This window comes from Phyllostomus hastatus, unplaced genomic scaffold (assembly GCF_019186645.2).
Source record: "Phyllostomus hastatus isolate PE091 unplaced genomic scaffold, TTU_PhHast_1.1 phas_contig_40, whole genome shotgun sequence".
Lineage (NCBI taxonomy): Eukaryota > Metazoa > Chordata > Mammalia > Chiroptera > Phyllostomidae > Phyllostomus > Phyllostomus hastatus.
In genome coordinates, this window is record NW_025333872.1 from 22,188,653 (window position 1) to 22,201,058 (window position 12,406).

At 33.6% G+C, this 12,406-nt stretch overlaps 1 protein-coding gene across 1 annotated transcript in view; it reads right to left on the reverse strand.

Moving 5' to 3' along the window:
- EYS (eyes shut homolog) overlaps window positions 1-12,406 on the reverse strand; it is a 1,607,944-nt gene that overhangs the window by 476,335 nt on the left and 1,119,203 nt on the right. The window contains 1 exon segment of the mRNA XM_045842859.1: window positions 1,848-1,960. Coding sequence (XP_045698815.1) covers window positions 1,848-1,960 — 113 coding nt within the window.

Sequence of the window (12,406 nt, forward strand, 5' to 3'; positions counted from 1 at the left end):
TTTCCTTAGCACTCTTCATAGTCATGTATCCATTTAAACATTTCATCCACTACACTATAAACTCCTTAATAATGGTCATATTGTGACTGTTTATTCATGTTGGACCAGAGCGCACAGTAGGATTTCAGTACTTCTAAAAATTTTGGTAGAATAATTAATGTGTTTCTGCTGTTGACAAACAGGCTTTTATGCTGTCCTGCATCACCACTGCATCCTATCTAACTTGTGCGAACATATTCCAATGCATTATAAGGTTCTAAAAATGATCCATTCTTTAACTGTTAGAGAGTTTTTTAACCAATTTATACCATACATTAATGCCTAATACTGTATTAACTGTATTATCTCTTCCCCTCAACATATGTAGAGATTTCTATGGCAAGAAAGGTTATCTGAAAGGAATGTGTCACTAAGATGGCAATTCAAGCACAAGGACAACTTTTTGAGAGAGATATAGTGAAAGAAACAAACATTAAGGAAACCAACTATATGGGAAAATATATTTGTAAGTGATACCTCAGACAAGGGTTTGATTGCCAAAATATATCAAGAACTCACATGACTCCACTCCAAGAAGACAAACAACCCTATTAAAAAATGGGCAAAGGACCTGAACAGACACTTCTCCAAGGAGGGCATACAGAGAGCCCAGAGACTTATGAAAGGATGCTCAGCATCACTAGCCATCAGAGACATGCAAATTAAAACCACAATGAGATACCACTTCTCACCAGTTAGGATGGCCATCATAACCAAATCAAAAAACAACAAGTGCTGATGAGATTGTGGACAAAAGAGAACTGTACTAGCACACTGTTGGTGGGAAGGCAGACTGGTGCAGTCACTGGGGAAAAATGTTTGGAATTTCCTCAGAAAACTAAAAATGGAACTGCTTTTTGACCCAGCTATACTACTGCTGGGATTATACCCTCAGAATCTTGAATCACCAATTCAAAAGAACTTATACACCCCAATGTTCAAAGCAGCACAATTTACAAATAGCCAAGTGCTGGAAGCAACCTAAGTGCCCATCAGTAAATGAGTGGGTCAAAAAACTATGGTACATTTACATGATGGAATATTATGCAGCAGAAAGAGAAAGAAGGTGCTCCTACCCTTCACAACAGCATGGATGGAACTGGAGAGCATTATGCTAAGTCCAATAAGCCAGGTGGTAAAAAACAAATACCATATGATCTCGCCTGTAAGTGGAACCTAATCAACAAAACAAAGAAGCAAACAAAGTATAACCAGAGACATTGAAATAAAGAACAATCTGACAGTAACCAGAGGGAAAATGGGGGAAGTTAATTGGGGGAAAAGAGGGAAGAGCCATCAAGGAACATGTATAAAGGATACATGGACAAAGCCAAAGGGGGTAGGATAGAGGGTAGGAGGAGAGGATGGCTGGGGTGGGGGACAGTGATTGCGGGGAAATGGTGACAACTATACTTGAACAACAATAAAAAAAACATTAATAAAAGACAAAACAAGAAACATTGTAGCACCCTGAACAATATAACTGCATGCTTGACTATCAGTGTGCTTTTATTTACACACTGTGATAGATGATGTTTTTGAATTCTGAATTACTGATCTTTTGTTATATGATGTTTGTTATACAACACAAAGAAGAAACCCACTGTAAATAGATATTCCAACATAATTGGGATATAGCTTACAAATTCTATTATCTACAAGAAAGCAAATTGGAATGTGGAAATGTGAAGAAAAATCAAAATGAAAGGAATATAGTCTAGTCCTGATTAGATGATTTCAAGTGGAAATTTTACCTTTTGGTATAGTTATTTGAACAATTATTTGAAAAATCATTAGCGGTGTTTTACCTGCAATTATCCACGTTAATTTTTTTTGCTGCCTTGGATGGGATGAAAGACCTCCAATTATTGACTTCTACAACTTCTATGCAGCCAGTGAAATTCTCAATTGGTCCAGAAATCTAAGAAAGAGGGAGAGAGAATTTTTACAATTTTCTTCATGTTGCAAACTGATCAGAGCGTAGCATCAGATTGTAGGGCTGATTTCATTTATTCAACATTGGTAGAAAGTAATTCAACTCTTTTCATAAATAATTTCAAAAATTAGTAGGAAAAAATTTTTTCAAAATTTTTGAATAAGGTGGCTTATTAAAAAATTATGGGAAGTCTATAATCTTACTAAATGAAATACATGATTATTTGTATATGATTAAAGAAAATGTTTTAATTATTATAGTGAATTATCATTGAGAAATGATAGAGGATTCTACTGTGTAAATGTACCATAGTTTTTTGATCTACTCATTTACCAATGGGCACTTAGGTTACTTCTAGCACTTGGCTATTGTAAATTGTGCTGCTGTAAACATTGGGGTACATAGGTTCTTTTGGATTGGTGTTTCAGTGTTTTTAGGATGTAATCCTAGCAGTGGAATTGCTGGGTCAAAAGGCAGTTCCATTTTTAGTTTTTTGAGGAAACTCCATACTGTTTTCCACAGTGGCTGCACCAGTCTTCATTCCCATCAAAAATGTACTAGGGTTCCCTTTTCTCCACAGCCTGCCCAGCACTTAATTTTTGTTGATTAACAGCATTATAACAAGTGAAATAAGCCAGGAAGTGAAAGACAAATACCATATTATCTCACACATAAGTGGAATCTAATCAAACAAGCAAGCAAAATATAACCCAAGACATTGAAATAAACAACAAACTGACAGTAATCAGAGGGGAGTGGGGAGAGGGGTAATAGGGGAGAAAGATGGGAGGGTCTTCAAGGGACATGTATAAAGGACCCATGTACAATGCTAGAGGAGGTTAGGATTGATGGTGGGACATGGGGATGGGTGGTGCCAGGGAGAGTGGTGGGGGGAAAATGGAGACAACTGTACTTGAACAACAATAAAAACAAGAAAGAAAGAGAGAGAGAGAGAAAAAGAAGGCTGGTGTTGCTCAGTGGATTGAACACTGGACTGTGAAGCAAAGGGTTGCCAGTTCTATTCCCAGTCAGGGCACATGCCTGGGTTGTGGGCCAGGTCCCCAGTAGGGGGCATGTGAGAGGTAACCACATACTGATGTTTCTCTCCCTTTCTTTCTCCCTCCCTTACTGTGTCTCTAAAAATAAATAAATAAAATCTTAAAAAAAGAGAACATTTCTTTATTAAAAAAAAGAAAGAAAAATGACAGAAGAGAAAAGCTAATACACTTTTCCATCTTTTATCTTTGTTCCTGGCACTTTTCCTTTCATACATTAGTACTTTATTCCATTCATAGCTATAGAAACATCAAGAAACATTGCTTTACCTGGACTCAAAGAAAACTGAGTAAGCTACAAATACTTGTGACATCCTATGGCCCTGATGCATTCTACCTATCTTTCATGTTCACTCATGTGGCCTATCCTTTCTAAGAATAACCTAGGCAATGCATGGTATCCAGAACGACTGTGAAACGGCCAAGAGCAAAAAGAGAAAAAAAGGACATTGGAAAGCATTTGCTTTGAGGAACGAATATAACCTCTTAAAGATAAACATAAATATGACTTTTTATTCCATTCATTATAAATATAATACATCAGTAATACGTGTCTATATATATTTAAATTTATGTAAAAAACTAAAAGGGGGCACATCTCAGAACTGAATAGTTAGAAATAAGCAGTATTGTTTCTGTTATGCTTTCAATATTATTAATAATTTCAACCTAAGTGGGACCAACTTACGACTAGGGCAATCACTGAACTTATTCACTGAAAAATAAGTTGTCTATTTTGATTTCTGAATTAAAAATATTTACCATTTACATTCTCAAGATTTGGTTTCTTACTGACTGCAATATTGCAATTTTGCAATATTGCAGTTTATTGCAATAAACAAGTGATAGAATAAGACCTTAACCTTGTTTAGAAATTTTAGGGTGAATATATTTTATTTCATCTTTTAACTTAGTTTATAACCTTTAAATATTTTCTTCCTTTTTCCTATGTATGCTCAAATGTACTACAAACCCTCTCAACAAGTAACATTCCATCAAGTGTCAAAAATGACTGAATTAGAAAATAAAACAATATTTCACACAGTAAGTTTACAAAGAAGTTAGTCAATTCCAAGGGGAAAAAAAGAGAACATTTGGCTTCTATATGCTGCAGAAGGGAAAGTATCAACTTGTAAGTGGTAGTGTAAAGTTTTTTTTTCACATTTTCTTAATCTTTGTTCAACTACAGTTGTCTCCATTTTCCTCTTACCACTCCCCCCACCACAGTCATACCCATTTCCCACACTTGATCCAACCCCTCTTTTGTTGTGTCTTTTATAGACCTGGCTGGTGTGGATCAGTGGATTGAGTGCTGGCCTGAGAATTGAAGAGTTGTTGGTTTGATTCCCAGTCTAAGGAACATGCTAGGTCTCTAGTATATGGGACGAGAGAGGCAACCACACATTGATGTTAGCTTAGAGTTTTTATAAGCTTTATTAATCTTTTTGATTTTCATATTTAGTTTTTATCAGTTAAACATAAACCTAATTTTTAGATTTAAAAATAAAGTTTGCATCTACCTTTTCTGAAACATCACATTTTAATTAGTATATTTTAAATAAAGAGGAGAAAAAAATGGGACAACTGTAATAGCATAATCAATAAAATATATTTAAAAATTAAACAAAAAATAAAATGGTTTCAGAAAAATACTTTTGCTGGCAATGATTTATAAATGTTATAACTTTGTAACATAGCTCAGCAATGGCATAATGTGTGCGTATTTAAAAATACATTTTCTGTGCTTATGAAGATCCTTATTATTTATTAAAATGAAGAGTACAGAGAAAGTTACAGCTTTTTAAATAAATACAACTTTACCAGAGAGCTATGAAAAATGCTCCAAAAATTATTCTATGATTATTACTCTATTGGGATACTTCTTGGAATTCTATGATTCAATCTCATGCATATATTGTGGGTTAAAATATAAACATTAATTTATTCACCTTGGATTTTGAAAATGGCAAGAAAAAATTTCCATAGCCTTTAAAATTGAATAAATTCAAATTTGTTTCTCACGGTTTCATAGATTCACAACTCTCCAGTTCTCTCAGACATCAAATTCAGGTGGTCTCATTCAGGATGGGTTATTTGATCTCATGTATGTCTTTTTCACTTTAAATATGGAAATTTTAGTTTGTAAAAAGTTAAATGTGTACCCAGAAATACTAAATTTGAATACTAAACTCCAATCTCATGGTTTTTAGAAAATTTGTGGTGCTGAGAAAAGTTTTCCCTTGAATTGGATTAATTTATAATAATCTGGTTAGGTTTCTTGGATAGGACTCTTAAAAGTAAAAGGAAAACATAGTATGCATAATTGATATGACAAGTTATAATATAACAACATAAAATAGGTTCATTAAAGATAAGAAATTATACAAGGTCACCTATATTAAATTATAGGAGTGGGAAAGTTGCATGTTATCTTCCTTTCAAAAAGAAAAATATTGTACTTACATACACTCCTGCAATATCTCAAATCCAGTTCTTATTTTTATTCAAGACAAATAATGAATGACTCTCAGTTATTTTTAAACAAAGTGACATGGAAAGGTAGTATGCCACCACATAGTAACAAGTATATGACTCATTGTACAGAGCAGTAATAATAAGAATATTTTTTTTAATTTCGAACTTGGGTTGTCTCAAAGTTCTAGGTATATTTTCACTACTGTATATTTCATTTTTCCATCACTATATTAAGAGAAGAATTTTTAGTTCTATCTTTGGGTTTCGATGGATGGCCATTGCTCTTATTCCTTTAAAGAGAGTTGGTGAACTAACTATACCATATAAACGCTCTATGTTAACATTCAGTAGCAGTTACACAAAAGTTAGAGGGCCTTCCTGACAATAACTTAGAGTGCATACACAATGTTTAAAATTTATGAAAAATAACTTTAAATGCAAACATACAATATGAATTTTTTGAAAATTATGTGCCTAAACATTTGATGTTACATAAAAAGTTTATGAAAGTGAGGGAAGTGTTCATTTTTAATCTTTCTGACAAGTAGAGACACAATTACTTGAAGAAAATATGGATTATTGGTTAACCTACTAGGAGTTAATTTCAAGGCCTAGTTTCTCATTCTTTTGATTCAGTAGTTTATAAGTTCTTTCTATTTACATTGTATTGTTCATAATGTTTTTAGTGGTTCACTAGTATTTCTAATGTAACCAACCTGGCTGAATTAAGAGACCTTTTAGTTTAGTGAACTTTGAAAACCAATCAAGTTGGTTAGGAATCAAGTAAGGAATACTCAATTGGCATTACAAAAACAATTCCTTTCCTTTATTATACATTGCTTTATCAATTATTTCATTTGCTTTTGAAGGTCTTATATTACACAAACAGTAGCAATTTGATAAAATAAAGATTCTTTAAAGCTAGCACTACTGATTGATTAAATAGTTTTCACACTGTGTGACCTGAGGAGCCTACGTGTCTCAGAAAACTTCAGGGAACTTTTTGAACAGAAGGAGAAAGGCTGTTAGTGGAGTTTCTGCTTCCACATGACAAAGAAATAATTTTACTTTTATGTGTTATATATTGGCTTTCTGAATGAGATTTTCTTTGAAAAAAGCTTCTATTGCTAAAATAATACTTGAATTTTGAATTAAACTAAACATATCAAAGAAAAAATTTAAAGAATTGTGTGTTTGATAGAACAACCTATAGAATATTATATATAAAGACATACATATTTGTATATGTTTATGTACATTTAACTTACAAAAAACATCCTTGTTAAACTGCATAAGACTTTCCCGCTCTACTACTGCTATGATGCTTCATTTTCTGAGTGTTCCTCATCACTGTGTCTCAGTCCCACTCTAGCACTCTTCACTTACTTTTGCAGTTCCAAGTTTCATTTGGTAGGAAAAGTTTGCATTTCTTACAACCTTAGAATTTCCTTTAACATTTCTTATAATGTAGGCCTGATGGAAGCATATTACCTTTTTTATTTGCCTGAAAATATCATTAAATTGAACTATTTAAAATTACTGAGTATATTTTGTTGAATTTAAATTTCTGTGTTAAGTTTTTTTAAAATTATTTTTATTTCAGCATTTTAAATATTTTGTTCCATTGTCTTCTGGTTTGAATTGTTCTGATGAAATGTTAGTAGTAATTCTCTTTTTATTAGGTTGTACTGAGATACTGGATTTATGAGTTGACATTTTTCATCAAATTCAGGAAACTTTGGTCAGTACTTTTCCAAATATTTTTCTTCCCTCTTTTGCTCTCCATCTTCTAGAACTCCAATTACCCCTTGGTGATTGAGTTTCTGTCCATTCCCACCCCCCACACCCATCTTTTTAATCCCTCTCTTCAGTGTAGTTAGTTTCTGTTCCTGCGTATTCAAGTCCTATGATCTTTTCTTTTGCAGTGTGTAACTTGTTGGTAAGCCAATACAATTCTTGAGATATTATAGTTTGCCTTTATAAATTCTTCTTGTTTCTTTAATATATTTATTTTTAAAGGCTTTTTATTTATATTTATTTTCAGAAATAGGGGAAGGGAGGGAGGAAGAGAGGGAGAGAAATATCAATATGTAGTTGCCTCTCACATAACCCTTACTGGGGACCTGGCCTGCAACCCAACCCAGGCATGTTCCCTGACTGGGAATTGAACTGGTGACCCTTTGGATCACAGGCTGGTACTCAATCCACTGAGGTATACTAGGAAGGGCATACTATATTTAATTTACTGTTGGTTATTTTTATAATTTTTATATTTTCAATTTTTTTTGTCTTCAAGTTCATGTTTTCTTTCAGTCCATAGGCAAACTTATAACTGTTTTAATATATGTACATGTTAATACATAATCTTTATGATTTCTTGATCTGTTTCCTTTGAATCAGTTTTATCCTGATTATACTTCTTTCCATGTCTAATAATTTTTTTAAAAAAAAGATCTATTTATTTATTTATTTTTAGAGAGGGGAGGAAAGGAGGGAGGGAGGAAGAGAGAGAGAGAGAGAGGAAGGGAGAGGGTGAGAGAGAGAGAGAGAGAGAGAGAGAGAAACATCAATGTGCGGTTGCTGGGGGTCATGGCCTGCAACCCAGGCATGTGCCCTGACTGGGAATCAAACCTGCAACACTTTGGTTCACAGCCCGCACTCAATCCACTGAGCTACACCAGCCAGGGATCATTTTTATTAAATATTGGACATTGTCTTGTTATTTTGTGTAATTTCATACATTAAAAAAAAATTCAAATTGTTTGCAGTAGTAAGGATAATCTAGTACCAATTAGTCACTCATAGCCAGATCACCGATCTGCCTATTTTTTATGTTTTAAATACAAAAATTCTACAAAGCTTATAACACAGAATCTATAGTTCCAACTACCAAACTCTGCTCAAGTAATTCTCATACTCTTCTATACATTTATTCTGGTGTTAGCTTTAAGCTTCTAAATACTCACACACTTGTGTATTAATTATTCAATATCACATATTGATTGTAGACTTCATTTTATATAAGTTTACATCTATACTATACATAATAATTTTTGGCTATATAGTTAGCATTATAGTAGTCATAAATTTAGTTACATCATAGTTTGACTACAATGTTTAACACTATTACAAAATAATTTTCCACAGGTGAGCCATAAAGTGAATGATGGCAACATTTCCTTTTTTGGGCAACCTTTGTTTTAACTGGATTTTGTATTTTTTATTGGCTTAATATTCATGCTCCAGTCTTCATCTAATTTTCTCCCATAAGTAAAATTTTTCCTCAATAATTCAAATATTATGAATACTTAAATTTTATTTTTATCTCTTAATTTATTTTTCACAATATCTTCACTGTAATATTAAAAATTCACTTTATTGCTGTCTTCTGATGAATCCACTCTTATCTGGATGCCATGTTACTTCAGGTTTAATTCATTTCTTTAATAGCATAATCAGGGATGATATAACCAAATTTATCAGTACCAGCTTCAAACTGACTGAAGCATCTGCAAGCTCATGAAGCAATATAGAGCTTATGTAACTAAGTCCCATAGTAACTAAAGTAGTAGAAGGGATATAAGTGATATTGTGGTGAAGAAATTAATGACTTCAGTGAATTACAGGTGGGGCATAAAGAAGAAAGAAGAAAAATAAAGTAGAAAATTGAATGCAGTAAATATTCTTTTACATTCTTACTAGTTTTTAAAAAATTATTTCAAGGCTAGAAAACTTGTATAATAATACATCAATACAAAGTGGAAATTGGTAGGAAGTATCTATTTTGAGCACACACAGATAAACTTAGTTAACAAGTAGTGATTCAAACATTTAGCTATAATGGAGGATAAGAACAAATTGGATGACAACTTTGTACTCTGTATAATGCCAATTGACACATGAGTCTATAAATACCTTAAAATATGCAACTTTGGCAACCTAGTACCAAAAAATTGCATAAAAATAGAAATATTTTAGTATTTTGGTAAAACCCCAACCAATTTTATTTTGATATAATCATTAAATTGTGTAGACTTTGTATGTTTATGAGATTTCTGTGGACATAGTCTATATATAGAAAATAGAAAGTTAAATCCAATTTCCCAGATGAAAATAACATTTATACACTGATTCTATAAATACAATGAATTACTGTATTATTTTCCATATGAAGAACTGTAAACCTACTTTTGTTCCACCTGTATTTATAAAGCACATCCTGTGGAGTGAGCTCACCTGTCATCAAGAATAATTATCCACATTGTGCAATGAATAGAAATCTTAGCAGACTAAGTGAAGTAGAGCCTAAAATTTAATCCACATTTTTTTTTCTCCAAGCTACCTGTCTAGAAAGGTCTATTTTTAAAAATATGTCCTACCCCAATGTTCATAACAGCATTATTTACCAAGTGCTGGAAACAGCCTAAGTGCCCATTAGTAAATGAGTGGATCAGAAAAACTGGTACATTTACACAATGGAATACTATGCAACAGAAAGAAAGAAGGAGCTCCTATCCTTCATGACAGCATGAATGGATCTGGAGAGCACTATGCTAAGTGAAATAAGCCAAGCAGTGAAAGACAAATACCATATTTTGTCACCTATAAGTGGAACCTAATCAACAAAACAAACAAGTGAGCAAAATAGAACCAGAGACATGGAAATAAAGGACAAACTGCCAGTAACCAGAGGAGAGAGGGGAGGGGAATAATGGGGGAAAGAAGGGGAAGGGTCAAGTCAAGGAACATGTATAAAGGACCCATGGACGAAAACAATGGGGAGAGGATTGAACATGGAAGTGGGGTGGGTATGGCAGGGGAGAGTAATGGGGGAAAATGGGGACAACTGTAACTGAACAACAATTAAAAAAAAAAGTCCCACCAGAGGGTTTATATTTTCTAATTCAAACAGTCAACATACTGGCTAGCACTTGTGGGGGTAGGCAGTGTTGAAACATAATGTCAGTAGAAATTCAGATAAAGCTCAGTAAAAAAAAAAATGAGACAGTGATAGATTTCTATTTGTGATAATGATAGAGTAACTGGTTGGAGTCCAGACCTCTTATGAAAACAATTCAAGTAAAATTTATATAAAAATCTGTTTGCAGAGAGTTGAGAACTACCAAGGCAACAAGGACTTGGCGGGGGCAATCTCTCAGAAAGAAGGAAAAACAAAATGTTGACCTTGACTTTGTGTTCCTTTTTCTCTTAAAGTATTGGTGATTTAACAAATCTGAAAGAAGCTGAGCAAGGGCTTCTATAGATATTTTGGGGCTAAGTGCAAAATACTGAAATTTAGTATCAAACTATCATTATTAGACTATTGAGCATCTGAAGTTATGTTTATAAATTCTTGTCAAGCCAATAGGGATTCTTCCACTGACATTTGCATCAGTGGTGTTGTTGGTTGCTATTTCTTCACTATAGAAATTGGCAAATCATGTCCCTGTGCAATGGCACTAGGGAATCATGAACACAACTTCAATGCCTTTTCTCTAGTTTACTCTTTCTCTCAGCAAGGCCAGACATGCTCCATCCCATGAACTACAATCTGTACAGCACCTGCCCCACTCTCAGCCTGCATGCGAATCCTGTCAATACAGTTAGCGATATGCTGAGGGATTTCCCATGGATTTTGAAAATTATGACAGCTTTTCTGAGAGGTACTGGGTTTCCCAAGAAGTTTTTTGTTTTCTGTAAGATGGTTCTACTTGTGCTTAGTTGTCCTTGACTTCATTCGGAACAATTGTGTTAGATTGTATTGTGACAGCTGTTATATCAGTGTGCAATTATGAATTCAAAAATATCAAAATTGGTGAATTTTTGTGTAGCCATTTTAATATTAAAAATGGAAGGAAATGAACATTATTGGTATATTATGCCTTATTATATCAAGAAAGGTAAAAATACAAAATTGAAGTACAAAAGAAGATGTGTGCAGTGTATGTAGAAGGTGCTGTGACTGATCGAATGTGTCAAAAGTGGTTTGCGAAGTTTCATGCTGGAGATTTCTTGCTGGACGATGTCCCATGGTTGGGTAGACAAGTTGAAGTTGATGGTGATCAAATTGAGACATTAATTGAGAATAATCAACATTATACCACGTGAGAGATAGCTGACAAAATATCCAAATTAAACATTGAAAATCATTTGCACCAAGTTGGTTATGTTAGTCACTTTGATGTTTGGGTTCCACATAAGTTAAGCCAAAAGAGAAAAAAGCCTTGACCACATTCTCCACATGTGATTCTCTACTTAAATGTAATGAAAAAAATTCATTTTTAAAACAAATTGTGAAGGGCAGTGAAAAGTAGATACTTTATAATAATGTAGAATGGAAGAGATTATAGGGCAAGCAAAATGAACCACCTTGAACCACACCAAAGTCCAATCTTCATCCAAAGAAGGTGGTATGTGTATGGTGGGACTGGAAGAAAGCCCTCTGTTATGAGCTCCTTCCAGAAAACCAAATAATTAATTCCAACAAGCACTCCTCCCAATTAGATCGACTGAAAGCATCACTCCACACAAAAAGCATCCAGAATCAGTCAACAGAAAATACATAATTTTCCATTAGGATAACACAAGATGGTAAGTTTCTTTGATGACCAGGCACAAACTTTACAGCTTGACTGGGAAGTTCTGATTCATCCATCATATTCAACAGACACTGTACCTTTGGATTTCCATTTATTTTGGTCTCTACAAAATTCTCTTAATAGAAAAAAATTAATTTCCTGGAAGACTCCAAAAGGCACCTGGAACAGGTCTTAGCTCAAGAAAGATAAAAAGTTATGGGAAAGTAAAATTATGAAGTTGCCTGAAAGATGGCAGAAGGTAGTAGAACAAAATGGTGAATACGCTGTTCAATACAGTTATTGACAAAAATGAAAAATGTGCT